Source organism: Theropithecus gelada, chromosome 3 (genome assembly GCF_003255815.1).
Source record: "Theropithecus gelada isolate Dixy chromosome 3, Tgel_1.0, whole genome shotgun sequence".
In the NCBI taxonomy this organism is placed as follows: Eukaryota; Metazoa; Chordata; class Mammalia; order Primates; family Cercopithecidae; genus Theropithecus; species Theropithecus gelada.
In genome coordinates, this window is record NC_037670.1 from 141483488 (window position 1) to 141511049 (window position 27562).

General features: G+C 40.2%; 1 protein-coding gene across 11 annotated transcripts in view; it reads left to right on the top strand.

The window, feature by feature from the left end:
* Nucleotides 1–27562, top strand: part of ST7 (suppression of tumorigenicity 7) — a 284304-nt gene that overhangs the window by 241823 nt on the left and 14919 nt on the right. For 9 of the 11 annotated variants that reach the window (XM_025379148.1, XM_025379151.1, XM_025379154.1 and 6 more), the window contains 3 exons: nt 1996–2068; nt 3507–3609; nt 22184–22334. In XM_025379148.1, the coding sequence (XP_025234933.1) occupies nt 1996–2068; nt 3507–3609; nt 22184–22334 (327 nt within the window). The remainder of the gene's footprint in view (nt 1–1995; nt 2069–3506; nt 3610–22183; nt 22335–27562) is intronic. The other 2 variants (XM_025379149.1, XM_025379157.1) reach the window with 1 other exon arrangement.

Consider the following 27562-nt stretch of genomic DNA (forward strand, 5'->3'; position numbering starts at 1 on the left):
CGTTTGATATTGATTAAAATATTTTTTTGGTTATTTTTAAGCATTTTTCTTGTGCACATATACTACTTAATAAAGGAGAAGGAGCAAACATTTTAAAAATGGAGAAAATGTACTGTAGTCATCATATGTTGCTGAATGCTGTTGCATTTTTCTAGTTGTGAATGTCCTGTCTATGCTAGTGGGAATGGGGGTCAGGATTCTAGATTAAAGATTACCTTTGATTAGGCATCTCTAGTCATTTGCTGGAATGCCTCAATTGTATCTCTTTCTGTATTTCTCTCTGGGTGAAAGTGTTCATTTGATTGATTAGGTAACCATCAAACACAACTTGATCTTTCTTGTTGAGCAGCTAAGTCCTTAAAAAGAGGCTCCTTCTCATGCTGCCACCTTCAAATAATTATGATCATTGTTTTCGGAAACAAGGCTTGGGTAACTTTAAAATCAAAAGTCTGAACTTTTAAGTAGGCCATGTATCATCTAGTTTTTTTAAATTAGCTTCAAATAACAATCAATGAGTATACCCAAAAAACAGGATATTTCATTCTTGTATTGATTCCCCACACTGGAAAGCTGTTAAATGTTTAGATGCTGGAAAAGCAACAAGACTAATCCATGAGTATCTGGCATTTTTTTCTTCCTAATTGTAAGCGCACCATTTTATATAGTATGTATGTGGTGGTGACATTTTGCTTGAAAATAGTTTATGAGATTAAGGGTACAAAGACCTCTTTTCCTTTCAATTCTGTGCTGATATTTTCTATGATTGTGTTTTATCAATGTCATTGACATTCCCCTCAAAGAGAAGTTCCTTAGGAATCTCCTTGGAATTGGCATTAAATACTCTTTATTGAAAGAGAGATTGGTTTTCTTTTATGAAATTGTTTTCTTCTGCCTCTGTCTATTGGCTAATTATGGGACTTCCCTTTTTCATTTCTACTTTAATGTAATCCTTTCTAAGTTGAAAATAGCCTTGCAAAGAAACTTGCAGGGCATTCCAGGTGCAAAGAGTTCCTGTAACCTAGAATGAATTTTGCAGCATCTGGGAATGGCATATTTTTACCTGTTCTGAATTAAAGTATTTCTGTGTTATAGTGTAAATTTGGTTGCAAGTATTAAATACTAACTCCTATTCTGGAAAGAATGCAATCATACTTTAAGAACATGTTTTTCACCCAAAGGAATGCCCTCTTTGAGTTTGTCTATTCTCACTTGTACCCTGTGCTTTCACTTTCCTGTAAACTCATTATCTGAACCCCACTCCCACCCTGGCCTTTCTGTACTTTTTGTAAAATTGAAAGGAACTGTTTTTCCTGGTGACGAGTGAGTCTTCATATGAAAGGAGATTTATGATAGGTTGGCATGAGCAAAAATTGTGTAGTTTCCTAAATATTTCATACATATACTGTTTAAAAGTTATATATGTTTATTTATATATTAGATATATATGTATATCTCCTTGACTTTGACTTTTACATTTTTAACAAGCACTATTAAAAATTGAATGTAAACTTGAAATTTAATGCAAAAGAAATGTAGTTTAAATCTGACCACTAAAGAATCATTCATTTGGCTATGTCTTTTTTTAATCTAGATTTTTTTCTTCAATTAGTATTTCATACACCTGTCGAGAAATTTTGATAAGTGACAAAGACACTTTCACATCAAGGATATTCATGTGATATCTAAATTTATATATTTATAGCTATAATCTGCTTCAACTCAACATACAAAAATTCATATTTTAAAATGGAAGGTGATTGCTTAAGAGTCAGCCTGGTGGACATGAATTATTCATAAAAATACAACCTACCCTTAGTTTCACATACTGTGTTGAAACAGTAAGGAATAGCTGAAATTCTTGTGTAACATATGTATTAAAATATTCTTCATTTATCTTTATTACACTTAAATGTGATTAAAATGCTAGTGTATTGAAAATTATTGCTCTTTGTTACCTACAAACTTATGTGTTCCTACTTTCTTTTTCTCCAACAGATATAAGCTTACCAAAGTCAGCAACAATATGCTACACAGCTGCTTTGCTCAAAGCAAGAGCTGTCTCTGACAAGTAAGTGAATAATAGCTTGCGCGGTACTAATGCCTGACCGGAATTGAGATGTGTTGCTTCTGAGGGCTTTCTCTGGAAGTTTCTCTTAGTCTATGAGACCCCTGCTTATAAGCATGCATTTTCCAAAACCTGCTGTTCTTTTCTTTCACTATTAGAAGGAGGGAATATGTATCTTCAGGTAATGTAAGGGTGTGTAAAGGTATCCTAAAGCAAGATTTATTTGAAATTCCATACTTCTGAGATGACTTTTTTGGTGTGAGACAGTAGATACCAAAACACCTGCTTGGGACTTACACAGAATGCCATCCTTCTATTCGTTTCCTGCACATTCCTCTCCCTTCAGCAGTCCATAAATGGGCAGTGTCATACACATGTGGAATGTGGCAGACGGGATGGTCATCTCTCATTCTTTGCCTCATCAACTCCAAATTAGCCCCCACTGGTCTGTTAACTTTGAGTTGCCATCTCAATGGGACGTTTGCCTATTTTGTTCAGGCAGGTGACTATGGCATATGGACTTTTCATAAGCATCCAAGGATGCCTGTCAGGTGAAAGAGCCTAGATGGCTTAACTGGTTTTGAGTCCATAAACTCTTACACTTCCCCGATATAATCCCTCTGTAGCATCAAAAGCAGAGAATAGGAAACCAGCCTCTGCTGTATCAGACAGGTTTGCTATTAAGTGTGTGTACACTTCAAGACCAAAGTAATTTTCTTTCATTCTTTTTTATCCTGTAGATCGCCAGTACCTACTGCAACATCTTTTCTCCCTACACAGCGACTCCAGCTTGGGAGGGCAGGGCCAGGGTTGTCACAGCTTCCCCTGTGGTGTCTGCCTGCCAAGCACAGCTCTGGAGTTAGCCCTGGGTGTGAGGTGAGAAAGAGATTGCATGGTCTGGTTTTTTTCATTCACTCGGGCAGGTGTCTCGCCCGCAGTTTGGGCATGCACACGCCCCCTGCCGGAATGGCCCCAAGCAGGCTCACCTGCTGCTGACGCTGCAATGATTTAACCTCCATCGCAGCACTGACATTGGGTGGGAGGCCTCCTTTCAAATCCTTCCCAGCTCTGTTTTTAACCAAGTGCACTCTTCTGTAACCTAGTTTTCTCTTTTTCCTACACTGTCTGCCCTTGTCAGTCCTACCTCTTCCCCCGACCTGAGCAGGTACCTCGTAGAAGACTTAGATTAGCTATTTAGACAGAGACTTGACAGCCGAATTTAACTCCTGCCATGACTAGATGCAAGCACGCTTTCTGCTTCTGCTGGGGTTTTTGCTGGCCTCGGTCCTCGGGGTCACTCAGAGGTTCCATGCAGTAGAAGTTTGGAGAGCTCATGTCATTGGCTCGTTGTGGTTTTATGGGCCCTTGATGTGTAGATGCTTTCGGGTTGATGCCCAAGCAGTGGTCCCAACTGGATGGTTTTTGTCTTTCTGCTTTTCAGATTCTCTCCTGAGGCTGCATCTCGGCGGGGGCTGAGCACAGCAGAGATGAATGCAGTAGAAGCCATTCATAGAGCTGTGGAATTCAATCCTCATGTGCCAAAAGTGAGTCTGTGGAATCCCCACAGGAACTCGTTATGATAGCAGAGAAAGCATTCATTGACCACGGTGTTGTATCTCGACTACACCGGTTATAAAAAATGAATTGCAACCAACAAATGTTGAGGCCCTGTATAGTGTATGGGCATTAGCCTCATTTTAAGCAAAAGCTACACTCAAGAGGCTTTGGGGCAGATTTCCAGACTTCACTTAATAAGGGTAAATCGATAGACCTCGCTGAGGCAGGCCAGGAAGCCTGAAATTGGCAAAAAGTAGATATCCCGGGAGTGTTGACGCATTTGATAGGAATTTCACACCAGTTATGGTCTCACAAAGACCAAAATCAGGAAATAAATGTTGTGAATAAAACTGGTAAAAAAAAAAAAAAAAAATACTGACTAATGTGGCATTCCATGTCTCTATAAATAAATGATAGTAATCAGTATTGGCAAGAAAATAATAGAGAAAACTTCAAAATATGAAAAAGTATTTTGCTTTGTACCATTTTAATAACTATATGTAGTAGAAAATATTTGTTTTAGTTATTAACCACATGGTTGACCAATTTATAAATACCCAATATTTCCAATTTTTTTTCTGAAATTGATTTTAAGGGAATCAAATTGGAGCAGAGGATATTTCTGTAATCTTTTATTCAGGAGATGAATGTGTATTTATTATTTACCTCTATTTAACTCCCTGCTCTTTTAGTATCTACATGCTGTATTACATAATTATCATCTTCTCTGAGGGAGAAAAAAAAAAGTAGCTGAGAGCCACTTTCAGTCCCGCTATTAAGTACATTTTGACCTCTAAGAAACTTCGTGTGGTTCACCTCAGGTATGACAAGCCATATCTTCCTTGGCAAAATGTCTGATGAAGACTTACTGGTGAAAAATGACAAAGGAAGGCTGTTTGACTTGTTGTAGCACTATAGCAAAAGGGTGGGAGGTATGAGTGAGAGAGAGAGAGATGATTTATGGAGTTAACTACTTTATTTTGTTGATATCCAGAGTGACAGAGATAAGTGATCTAATATCATTCCTGGGATTTTAGTCAAGTCTGGGTCATTGTTTTCACTTAGCAGGAAATTGAAGAGTGGTTCACTATGCCACATTTGCATAAGGATGTATTTATTCATTAGGCCTAATGGGTAATGACCAACATAGTATTTGTAGATTTATGTATTGTCCATATGGTGCTTTAACTATATCTCCTTATATAATATTTTTCACCTAAGCTAAAAACATTTATTCCACTTTGACTAAAATTTAAAACTAATCGTGAAAATATTATCCTGAATTACAGTAAACTGAGGTCATCTATTAATACTCATTGAATGCCATTCTCTACAGAGCTATTCAGTAAGCATAAATAAGGCTCTTTTAAAAGTAGTATTGAGCAATAAGTTCTGGATTCTGAGGCAAAAACTCGTGTTCCACTTCTGGTTCTGTCATTTATCAGCCATTGGACATTGGGCTTAGCATTTCTCAGCTCAAAGTTGTCCCTCATCTTTAAATGAAGATAGGATAGAAGCCCTGCCTGTCTTCTGGTAAAGATCAAGTGAGATTATATATTTGAAGTTCTTTGAAAATACTTGAGCACCATTTATTTGTAAATTATTAAGATTTTTGATAATTTTAATATCAAAAATTTTGATAATTATTGATAATTATTAAGAATTTCGATAATGATTGGGGGCTTCTTATATCTAGGAACCAGATCTTTTACTGTGATCCTAACTAGAGCCTTGCCATCCTGGGGCACAAGACAGAAAATCAGTAAAGTACTTGTTGGTTAGATATTTTGATGGAAGTAGTCATCTAATGCTATAAAACTGGTCCGAAATGGTTAATTGAGCTTCTCAAAGAATATTAAAAGCCCTAAGAAACACTTTAAGGCTGCCATGGAAGAATTTGACACAGTTAACCGGGATTTCACCTGCAAAATAGAATTATTCTAAAAGTGGAAACATTTCAAATATTTGATTGCACTCTCATTTCTAATCATGGAACTGAGCGAAGGTAGGGAAAACTACCTAGGTAAACAGACTCTCCAGCACTTTGCTTTGTTGATGATTGTGCTGAGGGGGCGATGTGTTTCCAGATCCTCTTCGTCTATCAGAATTCCGTGGGGGACGGGTCCTGGGATTCACTGGCCACATCTGTCAAGAATTAGCCACAAATTTCTAATATACAGTATGCAGCGTGCTCTAAACATCTTACTTTAGCAAATACACACACACACACACACACACACACACACACACACACATTTGGTGCCTTGGAGGCAGAGAATAATAGCCTTAGTTCTAATGAGACATCGGTGAAGGTTATAAACTCTTGGACTCTTAGCATAAGAAGGGGCCTTAAAGGTCATCTAGGTCACCTTCCCGTCCTAACCTTGACTCTCTCCTTATAATGATACTGCGATAATCATTTTTATTATTTTTTTTAATGTTATGTGCCAAGCACAGTGCTAACTGAAGTACATAAGCCCTTTCACTTATTTTTCATAATGATTCTGTGAGGTGTGTTATATTATTATCCCTATTACATAGATGAAGGCACCAAAGATTTGGAGAGGTTAAATAATCTGCTCATGGTCATTCAGCAAATAAATGACAGAGCCTGAACCAATTCTGGGTTATCTACTCGTAAATGTTGCCCTCTACTGCCTCCCACATCTCACCAGGGAACAGACCAGCCTAGGCTTGGACCCTTCAAATGCTGGTGGGTACACTGCTTCTCAAGGCATTCAGTCCCTTAAGGGCAATTCAGGTTTCTTCAAGATATCTTAAATGATATGACTTCCATGGCTTCTTTTTCTCTACCACAGGAAGTTGTCAGTGGCCCACCACAGGAATTTTCAGTATCTGCATGCTGTATTATATGATTATCATCTTCTCTAAGGGAGAGAAGAATACCAAATATAGTAACTGAGAACTGCCTTCCATGTATTTCCAGCTTTGCTTCATCTGGTATCCCATTAAGCAAAGATACATAGGTAATATTTCACCATCCATTGATAAATACCAGTCATTTACCTTCAGAGGGCTACTCTTAGGAACGCTCTTCGCCTGCAGACATGAGGAGTAGGGAGGGGGTGTTGCTCCTTACCACATCACAGGACTGGGAAATAAATAAGAACAGTAAGAAACCCCTTATCTCTGTTCTGAAGGAGAGCCCCTTCAGTGGTCAGTTGGATGTGAAACACTAGAATTTCTGAAGTATTAGATTGCAGCAAACTAGTAAAGAGGAAGCAAACACACAGGCTCATCATTCCCAACAGAACTGTCACTCCCTCCTGAGAAACTGCAGCTGTGCCGCCAGCTCCCATAGGAAAAGGCATAAACTCCTTGTGCGATTCTTCAGTACCCTCCATAATCTGACCCGACTTGGTTTTCCTTTTTTCCACCTCGTAACTATTTGTTCATCATTCCAGACACATTCTCTTTCCTTTCCCTTTTTCACTTCCTCTGAGGAAACCCTGTTGCCCCTTCACCACCACCATTAAGAGTCACCAGGAAGCTTGTTCTTCTTCATCAGAAGTAGTCTCTCTCTTCTCTGTGGTCTCTCAGTATAGTGCATTGATTATGTACTTGCTGTTTACCTTTTGTTGAGGAAAATTGGGGATATTAATGATGCTGGCGATTTTCAACAACTAAAAACAAAACTCAAGAAGACAAAGAAATCTCGAATCCATTAGAGGATGTTTTCCATTTAATGGGATTAAAATTGCTTTGCGTATAAAGAAAATTCCATTCATGTAATGCTGGACAATCAAAGGACTGCCCTCATCACAGTTCTATACCTTCATCTTTGTATTATTATAGTTTATTGGATTTGGGGCCTTCTTTCTGCAGGTATGCTCCATGCTCACCCTGCTCTTCCTCAGTAGTCTTGAGATTTATATAGGGTGGTGGTGAGGGAGACATTTCTATCAGTGACCCATCAACTACACAGACCTGGGTTAACCAGAGCTTATGTGCTCTCAGTATGCTGTAGCTACACTGTAAGCCTTGCACTGCGAGGAGACACATTTTTGTTTTGGAGGATGTTACATTAACTCCTTCAGGGTACCAAAGATAAACTTCCATTTTCTGACAAGTTTCTGAAAGGTGGGCTAAATTATTTGTTTGTTACCGGCAATATTAGATATGTCTTTTGCTCTATAGTGGTATTATAAAAAAAATCTACTCATATTTAAGACTATTTCTAGCCTTTTTTCCTTTGTATTTTAAATACTTTTACTTTACTATTTTAAAAAAATTAGCATAGGGCTCTTAACATGGACTTTATGTTTGGGTATTGGGGGTGTATTTGTTTCTGAGGGAAGATTATCAGATTTTCAGAGTTCTTTAACCTTGAAAAGGTTATTCTTCAACTTACAGTTCTAGTATTTTATCTATGTGCCTTCAGACTCTTTTAAGACAGTTTCTATAACTGGATACTTCTGTTTTGGATACTTCTTTTTTATGGGTGTGAGGTAAAAAACATGTAACATGAGAGCTACCGTCTTACCAAATTTTTAGGTGTACAGTACAATCTTGTTAACTGTATTAGTCCATTCTCATGCTGCAAATAAAGGCATACTCAAGACTAGGTGATTTATAGAGGAAAGAGGTTTAATTGACTCACAGTTCAGCATGGCTAGGGAGGCCTCACTACATTCATAGTGGAAGGGGAAGTAAACATATCCTTTTTCACATGATGGCAGGAAGCAGAAGAATGAGCAAAAGGGGGAAAAGCCCCTTATAAAACCGTCAGATCTCATGAAAACTCACTGACTATTATGAGAACAGCATGGAGATAACTGTTACCTCCCACCAGGTCTCTCCCACTATACATGGGGATTATGGGAAGTAAAATTAAAGAAGAGATTTGGGTGGGAACACAGCCAAACCATATCATTAACTATATGCACATCACTGTACAGTAATCTCTAGAACTTTTTCATCTTGCACGATTGAAACTTTATTCTTATTGAACAGCAACTCCTCATTTTCCCCTCCCCACAGCCCCTGGAAAGCACCATTATACTCTCTGCTTCTATGCATTTGATTACTTTAGATACCTCATATCAGTGGAATCATGTATTTGTCTTTCTGTGACTGACTTATTTTACTTAGCATAATGTCCTCAAGCTTCATCTATGTTATATTCACCATATGACAGAATTTTCTTCTTTTTAAAGACCGAAAATTATTCCACTGTATGCATATGCCACATTGTCTTTATCCACTCATCTGTCCATGGACATTTAGGTTATTTCCTAATAACCTTGGCTATTGTGAATAATGCTGCAATGAAAATAGCAGTGCAAATATCTCCTCAAGATCCTGCTTTCACTTCTTTTGAATGAATACCCAGAAGGGGGAATGACTGGATCATATAATGGTGATTCCATTTTTGATTTTTTGAGAAACTTCCAAACTGTTTTCCTTAGTGGCTGCACCATTTTACATTCCCACCAACAGTGCACAAGGGTTCCAGTTTTTCCACAAACTTGCCAACACTTGTTATTTTCTTGAGAGTGGCCATCCTAACACATCAGGTAAAAATTTTTTTGTGGTTTTGATTTTTCATTTCTCTGCTTGTTAGTGATGTTGAGCATCTTTTCATATACCAGTTGGTCATTCATATATCTTCTTGGAGAAATGTCTATATGAGTCTTTTGCCAAGTTTTAAATCAGATTGTTGGGCTTTTTTTTTTTTTTCATATTGAATTGTAGGAGTTGCTTATATGTTTTCAATATTAACCCCTTATTAGATATATGGTTTGCAGATATTTTCTCTATTCCACAGGTTACCTTTTCACTCTATTGATTGTTTTCTTTGCTACACAGAAGCATTTCAGTTTGACATAGCCCCACTTGTGTATTTTAGCTTTTGTTGCTTGTGCTTTTGGTGTCATATCTAAGAAATCATTGCTAAAACTAATGTCATGAAGTTATTCCCCTCCTTTACTTTCTTCTAAAAGTTTTATAGTTTCTGGTTTTACATTTAAATTTTTAATGCATTTTGAGTTGATTTTTTGTATGGTGTAAGATAAGAGTTCAATTTCATTCTGTTACATTTTGTAGAAGAGAATTATCTACTTCTTCCCTCTCCCAGACCCCCTGACCCAAGGCAGGGTTGTACTCTGTCACCCAGGCTGGAGTGTAATGACACAATCATAGCTCATTATAACCTCAAATTCCAGGGCTCAAGGGATCCTCCAGCCTCAGCCTCTAGAGTAGCTGGGACTATAGGTATGTGCCCCTACACTAAGCCAGCTTTTAAAAATTTTTAATAGAGACAAGGTCTCTGTTGCCCAGGTTGTTCCTCAAGCAGTTCTTCTACCTCGTCCTCCCAAAGTGCTGGGATTATGGGTGTGAGGGACTGTGCACACAGCCTAATCTACTTCTTGAGTCCTCCATGGTAGATACCAAGTTGACATGATCGGTCAACTTCTGTAATGAACCTCTTTGGGCAAGAAGATTTTTTAGTCAGGATTATTTCCTGAGGGTAGATTTGAAGTATGGGAATTACTAAGTCATGTGTGGAAACACTTAAGGCTCTTGATATTGCCAAACTACTTGCCAAAAAAGATTATAGCAGTTTAAATCAGCAGACAACTCCTTGTTCACCATTTTATCATACCCTCACTGTCGTCGAGCAGTTTGTTTAAAAAGGAAAGAAGGGGAGCAATAAATATTTATGAACCTATTAAGTACAAATGGAATTTTGTTCTCTAAGTCTGCATTTCTTTGCCACTACTAGCTTGGTTGAACATTGTTAGCCATTTGTATTTATTCCTTTCTGAATTGTCAGGCAAAACATATTATAACAACAGAGCAAGGAAGACAAGGAGAACTATGAAGTATCATTGAAAGGGTTCATCGTGCCTGTAATTCCAGCACTTTGGGAGGCTGAGGCAGGAAGATCGCTTGAGTCTAGGAGTTTGAGACCAGCCTGGACAATATAGTGAGACCTCATCTCCACAAACAAACAAAAAACTTAGCTGGGTGTGGTGGCACACACCTATAATCCTAGCTATTCGAGAGGCTGAGCCAACAGGTCAAGACTGCAGTGAGCCACGATTGTGCTGTTGCACCACAGCCTGGGTGACAGAAAGAGACTTTGTCTCTAAAAAAGAGAAAAACGCAAAAGTGTTCAGAACAGTTACTCCCATTACTTGCTGTCCACAGGACTGGAATAAAGTATGGGAGGAGGGAGTTAGTTTCCTGCCCATTCTTGTTTTGATAAAATGAGGATAAAAGTAATGGCTTCACAGGACTGATGACAGGTAAATGAAATTACATCGTGTAATTCATTCAGTACCTGCTCAATACATGTTGGCCCCTTCATTATCTCTTCCTTTTTACCTCCCGTTCTATTTCTGTGCTTGCAGGCTAGGTGGAAATAGAGGCTGCCTAGAAACATGCATTAACAGGTGCTTCTTGGGCCACCCTAGCCTGAAGAAGGAAACCAGAGAGTATAACAGTGGCACCTCAATGCCTTGGCCTTGAGGACCCTCAGGGTCCCTTCAGGCCTCCAGATTTGAGGGGAGGCTCTAGCATGTTCTGGCTGCAGCTATTGTCTTCAGGGATTCTGCAGCTTATAGCTGCTTGGTAAGTTCTTTGCTTGTGGCTGATTAAGTGTTACCCATTTCCGACCTGTGTCTTATATTCTTGTTCTGAGCCTGGTACCATCCCTGCTCCCTGCCAACCCACTCCCATCAGGTCCTCTACCCCAACACAACACTTCACGTCTGGTACGAAACTTGCCCGTACGCAGGCCCCTTCCTCTCCCTGTTGCACCTGCCTCCTCAGGTGGAACAGACTTGAAAGCCTGACCTAGGCATGCATGAGGTTGCCTCGTAAAACATCACTATGTCTTCTACTTTGATTACAGAGGCAGGTGTCCCCTCTATTATGGAGGCTGAAGCCACCCGTCTTTCGATTATATAACTCATATTTCCCTGTCTGAGTAATCAAGATTGTAGGGCTACATTAACAGTCCCTAATACACACATACATACACCGAACCCATCATCATTGGCTGCCCCAGCCAAACATTTCCAGATTCTATTAAGTTTTCACTCTTTCCAAAGCTTTTCTTCTTCAGCCTATAAAAAGCAAGCAGCTGTTTTTTTCATTCCCGGGGTACTTCTACCAATTGGAGTTGGGCTGTGGGAGTCATCTCCACTGCCTACCACCAGGACAAGGAGAGCAGTGTGAGTGGAAGAGAGAGAGGTGGCAGGGAAATCTCCCTTAGTGTGAGCTGTGTGGTCAGGGGTTCCAGGTGCCCATAGTCATAGAGGAGGTAGGGACCCACTTGAACATCACCAGGTACTTTTTTCAGACCTGGTCTAAGCGGTTTGGCGTCTCCCAGCCTGGGTTGCTTATATCTCCTTCCTCCCTGCCCCTGCACCCTCTGTCTTGGTGCCTATTCTCATTATCAGAGTTGGCAAGGCTCTCATGCCCCTCAGAAGAGGAATTCTTCCATTTCCTCCCTCAGCTGGAAGCCACACACCTTGCTAACTCTCCTGTCAACCACAACATATTTGAACTACTTTTACTTAAGCAGGATCACTCTGCTCTAATAGAATAAACAGGAGACAACCCTGCAACTTTACTTCATCCTGAAGGGGCTAACCTTCCTGCTGCTGTACACCAGCTTCTCTAGTCTCCAAAGGTATACAGTTCCAAAGCAGAGTCCCCTTTTCCCTCCCAGCAGCGCATTCAGCTAGCACTTATTGAGCACTAATTATGTGCCAGCCACTGGGACGCTGGTCAGAACATGATGCGTGCTGTCACAAGAAGTGCTCAGTCTTTGAGAAGACAGACTGGGCCGTGCCCCTGTGAGGCAGGCAGTGTGCTGCTGGGCCCACCAGAGCGAGGCAGCCAGCTCACAGTCAGAGTTGGGCCAGATAACCCAGGTACTCTGTAACTTCTGGAAGCTAGATCCTGTGCTTTGCTGTTAGAAACATTCTCCAAGTGTGCAGTGGTAGGGGAGTGGCCTGGCCGTATACAGAATGCCCAAACCTCCCTCTCAACTCTGAAAACCTTGAACGTGGTAGTCCCCAGAATTGAGCCTTGGCTGATAGGAAAGGCTGACCTGGTCAATATCACCAAGGAGGGCTTCCCAAGTCACGGGTCTTCACTACCACACACAGGCCTCCGCTGGCCAGCTTGTTTGCTTCTACAAAAACAATGTTTAACTTTTTTAAAGCAGTAAACATTTTTCCTCTCCTAATTCAGTCTTACATGAAACCTTAATAAATAAGCAAGTAGATGCTCTGCTTGAAACTGGGATGAGAAGTCTGGTAGCCCAGCAACCCCAAGGCCCCTCTGCATACAGTTCAGAAAATAACACATGGCTGTGACCCATCACCCCCAGAAAATCCTAAGCTTTTGAGGTCCCACCCATAGAGGAGGAGGCCTCACATCCTCCTCTGAGCAGCAGGGAGGGGGCTGCGGAGCCAGTACCAGTTCCTTAGCATGTCCGAGTGCTGTAGACAGAGCTGCTGAGGGGAAAAAATCAAGAAAACTTGCCAGCACCAACGGGGGATAGCTTTCATCTTAATCTTGCCCCAAATCCCAGAACCAGTAAACCATCTGCTGTCCTCACTGCGCCCGCCCAAGAGGTAGCGGAGGGCACAACAGGCAGTCCCAGAGGGTACCGAGGGGAGAAGGGTGCCACACTCCCAGCACTCGTTTCAGCAGCGAGGCAGACTGGGGTTGACGCAATATGGAGGTGAGGACCTAGCCTAATATATATTTAGCTTTCAACTTTTAAGTCTAGGAGTGTGGGAAGTCATGAGAAAACAGAGAGGAAAGAATGAAGAATGTTATGACAGAAATGCATTCCCATTAAAAATGTACTTTCTTTTTTTAAAAAAAAAGAAAGCCCATCTAATGTTAATCTAGAAACTAGTTTCATGGGGATTTCAAGAGGCTTGTGGAAGAAAACATCGTGGTAATTGTATATGCTAATGGAGTACCTACAGGACATTGTTATAGTGATGGAAATTCTATTTCATGCAAACACTAAAGCAATCCTCCCTTTATATCTTGGTAAAGCTGACTGACAGAGTATAAAATTGCTTTTTAATCCAATTTAGGAAACAAAATGTGTAGTGGGTTTTAGTATTTTAAAATGCTTGAAGCGTGGAAGCAGAAATTCAAAATACGCTGGCAGACTGTCTATGATATTGTATATCAACAAGACATTTTAGAAATATTATTTCAATATAAGTTTCTTTGAATTGAGTCATATTTTGTTCCAAAGCTTTTTTGGATTAGAGTAAGGAGAACGTATTGTGGAAATATGACCCAGAGGAAAATGAACAGAAACCAGTTTTTAGCCACATTTCTCAGGAATAGGAAGTTTGTAAGTCTCTTTCTTTAACAAAAAGTACTGCAGCTGCTTTCTCCAAGACTATCCCCATACAGGCCACCCCCACCAGGCTCATCACCTCTACTGAGGTCACTCTTATTAAGCTCGCTGCCACCTAGGCCACCAGAACTGTTGACCTCTTCTCAGATCTCATCCTATTTCATCTCTCCTCGGCATTTGGTCCCACTGACTAAATGCTTTGGTCCCGCTGACCGACTGCTTTTTATGTCTTTTTTTTTTTTTTTTTTTGTATGAGACAGGGTCTTGCTCTTTCACCCAGGCTTGAATGCAGTGGTGCTATCATGGCAATCCTCCCACCTGACCCTCCACTTCAGTTTTGCCATGTTTCCCAGGCTGGTCTTGAACTCCTGGGCTGAAGAGATTTGCCTGCCTTGGCCTCGCAGTGTACTGGGATTACAGGTGTGAGCCACTACCCCCGGCCAACCTGCTTCTTATGTCTTGAGGCCATCTTGACCCCATGACACCTACTCTCTGTGCCACTCCTGTATGTCAGCACTCTCCTCCTCCTCCTTTTCTGTGCTGCCACGCACTTATGTTTTCCAGGGAGCTCTGTTCACTGCCCTCTCCCTGATTGCTCGAAGCTGTCTTGAGAGATCTCCGCTGCTCCTACTGCGCAGCTTCCACCTCTGGCCCAGAACGCCCACATTTGTGTCTCCAGCTTCTCTCCTAAGCTCTAGACCTGCAGACCAAGCTGCCTTCAGGCCATTTTTCCAGGGATGTTCTGCAGGTTCTTCAAGCTGTTTTTGTTACCTTTCCCTGCTAAGCCTCTTCCTCTTCTGGTGTCTTTACGCTAGCTAAGGAACTCACATTATTCTAGTTTCTTACACTAAAAATTTGTCACCTTTGGTTCCTCCCCTCACTCTCACATTTAGTCAGGCGCCAAGTCCTGGAAAAGCTCCTCCTTCATCCCCCAATTTTGTCCCCATCACCTGGACTCCAACAGGAGCTTTTTAAGACTTTGCTAATTTCCATCTCTTCCCTGTCTGTTGATCCTACACATGATTCACCCATTTCTCTCAAAACTGCAAACTGCACAACTCACTTCCCAGTTGCCTATGGCAGTAATTTCCAAACTGTCCTCTTAGGAGAGCCAGGAGGGTTCCCCAGACCTCTCTTGGGTCCATCCCTCAGATTTCCCCACAGCTGTGTTTTGCATCAGCTCCACAGATTCTAAGTGTTTTTTTCTCTCTCTCTGAACAAATTACAGCCATCTCTCAGTATCTGCAGGAGATTGGTTCCAGGACCCGTCACATATACCAAAATCTACGCATACTCAAGTCCCCGAGTCAGCCCTGCAGAACCCAGTAGAACCTGTGTTATGCAAAAAAATCAGCTATCCGTATATGCAGGTTTCCCATTCCATGAATACTGTATTTTCAATCTGTGTTTGGTTGAAAAAAAATTTGTATAAAAGTGGGCCTGTGCAGTTCAAACCCAGGTTGCTCAAGAGCCAACTGTATTCTGTGTCTAAAAGTTTGAAAACCAGCTACTAAAGGTCAGGGCACCCTCTGGAGCAGATCATGAAGGCCTTTTACAGCCTACTTTTTCTACTTCACTCCTTTGGAGAGTGGCCTGAGTTCAAATGCAGGTTCTGCCACGTGCAACTGTGCAACTCTGAACAAGTTACTTCCTAAAGCCTTCGTTTTCCCATCTGTGAAACAGGAATGGTAATATTAGCTCTGTCACAGACAGTGTTAAGGAGTTACTGAGATAATGCTTGGCACGTGTGTTAGTGCGTAATCAGTGTTGGCAATTACCATCATGTTAGTAGTCAGGCCCCACCAGTTTAGAAACACATCATGCCCTTTGATGCCTTGGTTTGCTTTTGGTAGCCTTTGATGCTTTTGGTATACTTTGCCCTTTCATGCTGGTTTGGAATCCCCCCTCCTCATTTTTTCAGTATCAACTCTTATGTAATTAGTAAGATTGATATTTTCATTTTTCTGTGAAGGCTTCTCAGACACAATGCTGTCCTTTTGCTTCCTTAGTGCTAAGTTTATACATCTTTCTAAGGTACTCACCATGTTGAATTTTATTCTTTCTCCATACATTCTCTTTTTCTCTCCTTCCCTCCTACTGTCTCTCTCTCCCTCCTCTACTCCTACAAAGACTATGGATCATCAAGGTGGGGACCTGACCTGATTCATGTCCATGCCCTTGAGGTAAATTATGGGTGCTTCCATAGCTGCGTCCTTGGAATACACAAAGGATCCTTCCATATCCATGTCCTTGGATAGCCTGTGGGTGCTCCCGTATCTATATTCTTGGGATACACTGTGAGCCTTCACATATTTTTTGAATGAAGCAAAGTAACCAATGAATAGATAAGTGAACCAGGAAGAAGAAGGTACCTTGTGATGAGGATCCCTGAGCGGTACTGAAATCACCAGGTTTAACTTGACAATTCAGCTTTGCTTTATGCCTGGCTCCGTATTGGTCGGTTAATGACCCTTGGTAGCCAGGTCTCTTCAACTGATCTGCTACTACAATAAAAGTGCTGAAGTATTTTACCCAAAAACAAACTCAGTTATCTGTGGGACATGTATATGTGGAAAACACAAATTACCTCTACAGTAATATGAACATATAATATTTTTTAGTGGCAAAAATATCAACTATTCAATGCACACTTATATGCCAAGTACTATGTGAATGAATGCTTTACATATATTACATAATCTTCAAAAATTAAAACCAGCAAGGTATGCTTTTACTATTCCAGTTTTACAGATGAGCAAACTGAGGTTCAAAGAAATTAAATAACATGTCCAGGGTCTCGTAGCTAAACAGTAGAGCCAGGATTCCAGTAAGTGATTCAGAGTGGCAGATGGTAGATGAGATTAAGGCAAGGAATCCTGGTGATGTGTACCGCATTCTCCATCACCACATGATCTGAGTGAGCTGTGGCTACTTGCAGTGTTTTTTGTCCTGTCCCTGCTTTGTGTCTTACTCATTCCAGGGAGTAAGCAACATTGAAAGTCAGACTATGTAGTGTCTCTCCCAAATAGCACTAGCTTAATTCGCAGAACTCTTTGTTGATGTTTTAAAAACATCTTTTCTGGTGTTAGGCCATTTTATCAGAACCAGTTGCACCAAAGCATTATAGGCATGAAAAAAATTGCTATCTCCAGTTGTCTTTTGTTTGTCTGTTTGTGTGTATGTGTGTGTGTGCATGTGTGTTTTGATGCAAGTCTAGAAGATAGATTTGTATTACATATATACATACATACATGTACATACATATATAGCGAGAAAAAAATAAAAATATTTATTGCAAGCCAGGCATGGTAGCATGTGCCTGTAGTCTTAGTAACTTGGGAGGTGGAGGCAGGAAGATCGCCTGAGCCCAGGAGTTCAAGGTTGCGGTGAGCTATGATTGCACCACTACACTTCAGCCTGGATAACAGAGCGAGACCCCATCCCTTACAAAATGTTTATTATAGAAAACTTGGAAAGCACAGAAAGAGTACAAAAGAAGTTAATCTTCCATTAAAATCAAATATTTAACTACCATAAACATTCAACTTGTGACTTTCACTGGTTTTTAATGTCTACCTATACATTTTTATTGTCAAAATAATTAATAATCTGCTATGTAAATTGTTAGGGTACATTGATTTTTTTTCATTTAGCAATGTATCATGAACATTTCCCTGTGCTAATACATATTCTTTCATTACCTGGTTTTGGGAGCCACTTAATAGCCATCATTAACTGTGATATAAGTTAATTTACCTGTTTTTTTTTTCACATTTTGCTTATTCCCATACTTTTGCTAATGATTTTTATATGACTTATGCTATTGTTGATATTGCAAATCCCAAAAAAGAGGTGTATGAGTTAATTCTTTGGTATTAACATTTATGTGAATGATAACTATGGGATCATTTTCATTCAAATTATTATAGAATTTTAAGATCTTAGCAAAAAGCACTTTAGCAGCCACCCAAGGTGGCCTCTAATAGGCCACATCTCTTCAGCAGTTTCCTTGACAGCTGAGCCAGTCTTGTCTCAGAGACCTCCATGAATAGGCGCTGCTCACACCTAAAGACCATAGCTCTCTGCTTCTCTTCATATGCCCCGACTTTAGGTGCTCCTGCAGTGGATGCTGACACAAATAGATTTTGAAAAGTTGCTTCCGAAATTTTCAGAAGCACTGCACTTCAAGATCAGTGTGATTTTATCTGGGAGGGAAGTTAGACGCAGGATGGCGGGCAAGATAGCACAGAATGCTGGCTGAGCTAGTAGAAACCAAGCCATTATTATAGATGGACAAAGCGTGTTCTCTGATTTGCAAGCTATAGTTATTCTAATTGATTTCTGCATACTTGTGGATAGGGATCTGCCCTCTTCCATTTATTTTTCTCCTGACAAGTAAGACGTGAAATGTTGTTCCATGCTTTTCTAATTTAAATGTTGTACATGTTGAGAACTGATCTTGCCAGCCATTTTAAGCCTGGCCAAAAACGTAACACATTGTTGTTATTAGCCTTCACCATTTAGTTAGGGCCAATATTTTGTTTAGAATTATAAAGGAGTATAAATCTCTTTTATAGTCATAGCCGATTGCTGCCATAAGGTAGATAAGATGAGAAGGCAGAGTTATTTCCTTAATGTGTTGCTTTGGTTAGCCTCATAAGGCTGATTAGGCCAGGGATGTTCACTTTGAGAGACTTCTTGGGAAGTAAGATTTCATTTTAATTCAGCTTAAAAAAATATTACCTTGATGTGCAAGGCTCTGTAGGAGGTGCGAGAGGGGAAATAAAGATGCAGATGACAAGGTTCATGCTCTTGCGGGTCTTATGATTCAACAGAGAAACAAGATACATGATAACTAATATAAGGTGGCATGTGAGTAGTACACATACACAAAGATTAGAGAGAGCTTAGAGGAGAAACAGCATTACCTCGTGGCCTGTGTTTGGGGCTGTGGATGATGGCCTTGAGGCCATATGCATCCCACTGAGCCTGCAGGCTGAGTAAGCCATCTGTCTCACACATATGTGTACTACTATTTTTCAAATGTTTTATGTGTAGATGCCCTGGTGGCCAACAATGCTTTTAGATTAATTTTTGTTTTATTACATTTATTGTAGCTTTTTGTCATATTGTATATTTTCAGTCAGTAGCTACTACCCTGATGATTCCTATCATGAGCACCTTTGAAATTTTTTCATGTTAAAAATTGGTCCAGTTATCCAAAGATGAAAAACCATTGTCTACGGCAGCCTTCAATGCTGTCCAAAAGACTTTTCTGTGATCATGGAAATATTCCCTGCATTGTCCAATACAGTAGTTATTAGCCACATGCAGTACCTGAGCACTTGAAATATGGCTAGTGAGATGGAAGAACTGAATTTTTAATTTTGTTTGGTTTTAATTAATTTAAATATAAATAGCCACATGTGGTAGAAACTGTCGTATTGAACAGGGATAGCACATATCTATAATGTCTCTTTGTCAGGAATTTTCGGAACTCTTACCCTCCCCTGCCAGTTGACTTGTCCTGCCTCCTGCTAGCTTATCTTTTCTTTTCTTTCTTTCTTTTTTTTTTTTTTAGATGGAGTCTTGCTCTGTCGCCCAGGCTAGAGTGCAGTGGCACAGTCTCGGCTCACTGCAACCTCTGCCTCCTGGGTGCAAGCAATTCTCTGCCTTAGCCTCCTGAGCAGCTGGGATTATAGGCACCCACCACCACACCCAGCTAATTTTTTGTATTTTTAGTAAAGACAGAGTTTCACCATCTTGGCCAGGCTGGTCTTGAACTCCTGACCTCGTGATCCACCCTCCACGACCTCCCAAAGTGATGGGATTATAGCCGTCAGCCACCGCGCCTGGCCTTGCTAGTTTATTTTCTACCCACAAATGTGGGTGACTACCAGGCCCACTCCTTCTCAGGTGCCCCTATTCCTGAAGGTTCTTTAGGCTAAGAGAAGAGTTCTTTCATTGATCCTTAATCAAATGTAAAAGCCTTTTCTAATCATAGAAATGAGAAGAATGGGAGTTTACATTTATAGCCACCATCTGATTTCAGGGGCTTTAAGGAGATTTCTGTATACCTGGGACACATGAGTTAGTTGTTTTCATATTTTATTTGTTTCAAATTTTATAAGCATGATCCTTCTTTAAAAATTGACTATTTGATAGACGTGGTGACTATGAATAATTAGAAAATCAGATGAAAATCTTATTCCGGGGCTCTCATTAGGCCGGAAATCTCCCTTCTCCATTGTTTTTTTGATGATGATTATTATGGATAACCAAATGCTCTTCCTTCTCCAACTTACCCTGAAACAACACAGTTCATAACACTTTACAAGTTATTTATTTTTCTCATGACTCATAGCCTCGGAGTCCTTTAAGACCATCACTGGCAGTAGCAATGTACATTTTAATGGTTCCTATTAAGGTAACAAAATCACAAGAGGATAGCCAGGTAACTCCAAACATAAAATTCACCATAAAGTAAATATAACTGTAGTATGACTGATACTCATTATAAACATAGTGCAAATTGGATTGCTAGGTAATTCTCTATTGTTATTTTTCGAAAAAGACTTTTGTCTTGCACTGTTTTAAAACAAGACATTAGGAGGAAAGCAGTAGTTCATAGAATCCAAAAAGGCAGATGGCCAGAAAGTTCTTTTAGAACGCATGTTGGAGGAGTTCTACCAAAATAACAAACACCTGTCATGGCCAGCCTGGAAATGGGTCCCAGGTCTTTCTGTGGAGTGAGGCTTTCTATCCTACCTCCTCCCAAGTGTGACGACCATATCACTGTCCTCCTGCTGCTCTCTGGGTGTCTCTCTTTGACTTCCCTACTCTTTCTGCTTTGAGGCCAGAGGCTTGGAGGTTTCTTCAGATATCAGACCCAGAGTGAGGAAAGTTGCAGTTGCTGAGCCAAGATGCCTGCATGTGTTCTCCTGGCTCCTGCCGGGCCATACACCTCGACACCAAGCGTGCCAATGGGAGAGGAAGCTTAAGGGCAACTGGGTGATGCCCAAAGGGTACAAATCCTCAACTAGATGACAGGGAAACATTGATAGTTGTGCCATAGTGTCCATTCTGTATACCAGGACTCTTCTACCTTTCACTGTCTTTCATAAACTTCCACGGACAGAAAAATACGTAGGCAATTATTTCTGATAGTAACATTTTGGAACACCTTTTTTTAGCACTTGCTCTTGCTGTCCATATCCCTCTGTAGTCTGCTAGTCTCCATTTTAAAGGAGATTGCATGGGCTATTGTTATGTTTGTCTTTGGTGGTGGTGGTGGGGTGGGGGTGGGGGTGTGGGTGTGGGTGTGGGTGTGGGTGTGGTTGTGGGTGTGGGTGTCACGGATGGATCCAGGAGGGGAGAATGCCAGCCAGAAAAGAAAGGTTAACATTTGCAATTATAAAATAACCTTCAAAAATTGCTCCCTATCTATCCTATAGTAAAACAGAAGAATAAAAATGGAAACATAGTCTTTTCTCAGCCCCCAGGAAGTATATCCATTCTTGCCCTATACTCCTACCCACTTTGCAGAAGATAGCAATGAAGAGGTGTATGCTGAGACCCCCATTCCCCACCCCCACTCCCTAGTCTTTGGGAAAGGATCTAAGAGTGTCACAGTTTGGGGTCTATAACGCTCCCCTCCCTTGGGTCTTCCCGTGCTCTAGCTGCCACCCTTCCTCCCTGTAGCACTTGAGCAGCTGTGGGTGGCTCTTTTCATAGGACAAGATTCTTCTCCTTGATACATGTGTATAGAAAAAAATAGTGGACAGTGCTACTCAGTCTCAAATCTTTGTACTGCACTTGGTTTAACCACATAACTTTTTAACCTTCATGTGTCCATTTTATAAGGTTTCATTCTGCTTCCAAAATTATACCAAATTATCATGTCTTCCACATTTTCCTTTATGCTATTTGAGTCTTATGTATTTCTTTGATTAGAGTGTCTTAGCCTGAAAGCCTCTGATCTTCACTGTAGGAAACTAGTACAAGGCTAATCATCTGTCAGCAAACTTTGTGTTGCTGGATGTTTTAGTAATTGCCTTCAAATGTAGTAATGAGGTTTCAGGTTTAATGAAATGCTTATAAATGGTGGCTTTAGGGAAATCAACTGCTCTATTTTCAATACTGAATTCCAAATTACTTATGTATTAACACAACTGTGTCCTGCTTTTTTATTTCAGTACCTACTAGAAATGAAAAGCTTAATCCTACCCCCAGAACATATCCTGAAGAGAGGAGACAGTGAAGCAATAGCATATGCATTCTTTCATCTTGCACACTGGAAGAGAGTGGAAGGGGCTTTGAATCTTTTGCATTGTACGTGGGAAGGCAGTAAGTACTCTTCTTTTTTTGAAACATTTTTAAGAGCATGAAGAGGTGCTAAAATGTTTTTGCACTGAGTGTTTATGATGAATAATGAAGATTTACATGTGTACTGCTCTTGTGTTCTGTGATGGCGCATCTAAGCCGGTTAGTGACTTAGGTTCTTCCATCCCCCGTGGTGGTGGATATTCCTGTGGTGAGGCCGTTTCCACAGCTCAGAAGGGTAAGTTTATGTTATAGAAGGGGTGAACCCAGATGTTCTTCAAAGGGGCACCCTGTCACCCTGAAAACCCTGTTTGGAAACTTGGACAGCCCCACAGCATCCTGGTAATCTTTGGCATGGGGTTAGGCTTCGTGCTGGACGCTGATGACCACTTCTTGATGGCCTTTCTGGGAGGGTTGGCTAAGAGCCACAGTTATCCTCCACTGGAGTCAGAGTGACTACCCAAAAAGGTGTGGCAGTTATGCTTCAAACCAAGAACAGTGGCCATTGAACCCTAGTGTTTGCTAGGAGTTGTAGCATTCATGTATTAATGGATAAATGCTTGGTAGATGAATGTAGGGATAAATAAATCTGCGGGCTTGTTCTCCATAGATATTATTATTCCATGTAAGGAGAAGAGGCTGTAATGGTGGGCGAGACATGCTCCCTGCCTTGGAGAAGCATGTCATCTAATTGGGAAGAGGAACCAGCAGCATGTGGCAGCTGCCTGTTGATTTTTCAGAAGGGAGAGGTCTATGGGGTGGAGTGATCATGGTTAACATTATGAGTCAGATGAGATTTGAACCAAGCCTTGAAGAAGTAGGACAGAATTATAAGCAAGGACACTGTGTGAAGAAATGGTAAGTGGTGGGGCTATTTGAGAGAATGTAAATTAAGGAAAAAAGCCAAGACTATGAATTATTGGACAACATGTGCACATGTGCATTGACACTCTGCTAGCATTAATTTTAGCAAAACAAATACAATATGAAGCATGGCTTTCTTTTTCCACCCATGGGAAACTAAAACAATAAATTATTAGAGTTTTCTGACAGTTTTTTCCTAGCTCACCCTTACTCTGATCAACCCCTCAAACAAGTGTCTTTTTAATCCTTTCACTCTGTTTATCTTTGCTGCTTCCATTTTCATTTTGATAATCTGCTCCTCCCTTTTCCTGCCCTTCCCTAACCCATTAGGAGTCCAAGTTGGTGTAGGAAGGGAGGTTGGGGGAGCAAAATGGGATGGTATAAAAATAAGCTAGAGATGGGACTCAAAGTTGATTGAAAATTTTTGTTTAGTTTTGAAAATATCTCTTTAGCGAATTAGTAACGGTTCTGCTTCTATAGATTACTATTTATAACTTGAAGGAGGATTTGATCAGTGCCTCTGCCCCTCCTCAGTAAGTGTAATAGCACACTCCAGGTGGCCTGGGTGGCACCAGCAACTGTATTTAAATGGGTTAAGACACACCATACTCCACTTAGGGTGTGTGTGAGCACGGTCATGATTCCTTCTGGCTTGTGCTTCCTGTTGTATGTAAGGTGTTCTATCAGAAAGGAACACAATACATGTTTATTTAAGCATGAGAAAGAGACAGAAAAGCCCAACAGGATTGAATGTGAGAGGCCTTACCTAGTGTCAGTTGTGGAGAAATTAAATGGACAAGTTGGCTTGCCAGATATTTGTAGATTGGTCTCTTGGAAACAATAATAGAAGCTCATCCATTGGTCTCATAGAAAAGAAAGTTACCTGTCCTATAGAAGAGACCCAAAAAAAGGATGGGGCAAAGGGTAATAAAGACATGGTATCACCATAGAAAAATGGTATCACTATAGAAAAAATAAAAATCCTTCAAAGAGTAACTGGAAACTCCCTTTGGAAATTAGTTATCTATGTGGTCAGATAACAATGGGGAGATGCTCTGATCCACTGGAAGGATGATGGGATTAAAAGAAACATGAAGTGAAACAGGGAGCTACAAAATCAAGCAGGATAGCTGTATGGGGATTTAATTTTCTCAAATTGGCAGAATGCTTTATTAGGATAAAAAGAGGGGGTGGGTTTTCAGACATAACACAGTATGGCCAGGTACCTACAGGAAAGGAAAATTCTGCAGTTGATCCTTACAGATAAGCAGGAACCACTCTGGAGAAGTGTTTGTGAAAATCAGGTAACTGTGATCCCAGCCAAAGTCACTTACATTGCCATTCAGTTTTCACAGAGAGCCATAACATTCAATTTTAGAAAAGAGGACTGTGGAAGTGCTTACTATATGCTAAATGCTTGAGAATGCCACGAACCTTGAAGAGTGTTTGTTTAACTGGGTAATTTACAGAGGTTTTGCATTTACATCATTCACTCTTCCTGATAATATGTTGAGTTAGGCCGGACAGAGGTGGCCATCTCAATTTTTCAAGAGAGGAAACAGGTTCATTGAGATCAGTGTCTTGTTGAAGGTCCTGTGGCCACTGTTGGTGAGCCAAGATGTAAACCCAAGTTCACTTTTCCTTCACTGTACTAAGCAACAGATTAAGAATACAAAGATCAGTCATCTCTGAAACGTTTGTTTGGAAGCCCACAATTGAAATTTACATCACTACTTACAGCGTAGGGTGTATTTATTGCACCTGATCTCTCTGTAGTGTTTAGAAAGTTAATCATCCTATATAAAATTGTATTTTGTTGTTTAATACTGACTTAAACCTTTTAAATATCAAATGAGACCAATTTTATAAAATAAATAACAGGTATGTATAAATAAATGAAAGAGACTATAAGTAAATAAGTTTGTTTTAAGTGATTATCACTCAATTGTGGATTTTAAGTAATTTCTTTTTTCTTCATACTTCTGTTTTTAAATTTTCAACAAGCATAAATATGTATATGTATGTATACACATATGTATACACATATATTTTAAAAATATCTCATTACAGATGTTTTTGGTCTTTTTTAAAAACAAAGCTGTAAATATCATGCAATTTAGAAGAAAGAATTACCCCTCCAAACCCAGACAATCTTATCCAGTCTTTTGACATCGCTTCTGGATCTGTGTTCATTCTAAGTTAAATGGAGGTTCAGAGCTCTGGATTTTCCATCAGATGACCTGGGTTAGAATTCTGACTCAGCTACTTACAGTAGCATTTACTTAACTTTAGTAATTTTTAGAAACTGTGAAGCACTAATGATACTGAATGCCATACCCCACCCACCCCAGACTGGTGACTTCAGGGCAGTTGCCGCAGCTCCCTCTCAGATCAGCTGGCCATGTATAGGCAGCCTGTGCAGGAGCAAAGGAGGCTGCACTTCTGCCAGTGCACCACTTGGTGGTGCCTTTTGACGTCTCCAGCCTCATAGTTTAGGTTTTCTCCTTTGAATCATTTTTATCTTCATTCTGAAATTTAAGACCATTCCCCAACTCCCTTCCAGCTTCCCTTTTTCATTAGAAAGAAAATTCAGGGAAGAAGGTAACAGTACCTAATTTTACTGGGTTCCATGTTCAAAATGATTATTAGTAAATTTGGGAGATTTAAAACAAATTTTTAGTTTCTGTCAAAAGTGTTTGTTGGGGGTAGGGGTGTAGGTGTATTTTGTTTTGCTTTTTAATGAATTTGTTATGTTAGAACATTAGTCATCCTTAATTAGTGGAATTAAGTGAGTTTTCCTCCAATCAAGCTAAAAAAAAACTCCCATTTTTGATAAAACCCCAAAGTCCAGCTGATGCATGGCAGAGATTGTTTGGGTTTGAAACATATGGTAGTTTAAAAAAAAAAAAACTGAATCCTCAACCACAAATACATCAGCATTTCAAAGGTTTCCAAAATGTTTGATTCATCACTGTCACAGCCCCTGAAAGTACACAATATGTTCCAAGTAATTAAGAAAGGGCGAGGGTTTTAATGTACAAGATTTTATAATATGTTTCCAGTTCATTACATAGCTGCCACCTTATCTGAATCGTATTTATTTTAAACACTGTCTGTTCTGGTGATCCTCACATACATGCACCACTGGAAGTATGAGTTGAACAAAAAAAAAGAGAAATGAAGGGTCTTGTTTGAACTGGGTCTTCTTTACAAGGGTATTACACCTATGGGGCCCTATTTTATTTTTATTTTTTATTTTTGCTGGGGCCGTATTTTAAATGGCACATTCTCTGTGTTACCTGTATTAATACTGATGTGGTTTTATCTCCTTCCTATCTTGATCTTTTCAGGGCTCTGTTTTGGCTGTATTTATTTTAGAAAGCGGGGTTGCCTGCCGACCACAACTGTGAACTTTAATTTTCTAGTTCTGCATATCAGGAGGCTAGTCTACCATGGGGTATATCACTTAGCCTTTCTTTGTTTCTGTTTTTTTCTACTTGACCAAGTAAGACTCTTTATTTTCTTTTTAGAGATCCCCCCGCCCCAAAGAATCCACTAAATAATGTATAAGATTTGAGGGTGGTGTTTTTTAGGGGAACTAAGGCTGAGTATTTCTTTTGAGAGGGGAAAATGGCCCATTGTTGAAGCATAGGATGAGATTCTGATTCTAATTTATTCTCTTTGAACCTGATGGCAAATGCTGCTCACTGTAAGATGTGGTTCTTAGGGCATTTCCTCTAGCCAAACTTTTCCTCCATAAGGCTGGCATCTTTTGAACTACGAAAGAGAAATTCCACCACCCTCCCCCATAGATCCAAGGCTAAATTTTGTAATTTGGGAGAAAGCAATGATGGGCTAAAGTCTCTGGTCATAGCTAACTTACCCTAATAGCCAGGCTCCAGATATCATATGATGGTTCCCCACCTACTGCCCAGTAGAACCAACTTGCTCCTTTCCTTTATTCAGTCTTGGTGACTGGCTATCATATGGGTCCACCTTTAAAAAGGAAAATTCTGTCTCTGCTTGATTTTGCATTTATTCATTCATTACTTTATTCAACAGACATTTATTGAGTCCCTCCTTTGTGCCAGGCATTGGGTTGAGGAGATCAAGATGAATAGGAATCTGAAATGCTTTGGGAGGAATGTTTGTGTGTGTGTGTGTGTGTGTGTGTGTGTGTGTGTACAGTGTATATAAGCAAAAAATACACACACACACACCCCACATTAGATAGATAGATAGTAGTGCTTGTATCCACACTATCTATCATGAAAGTAGGAACTGAGTATTAGAGTGGTGAGGGTCACTAGGAAGTTAGTGAGTCTGCTGTAAGACCCTAGAATTTCAGAGTAGAACATCATTTAATCCAACTAAGGGAAAGTGTTTTT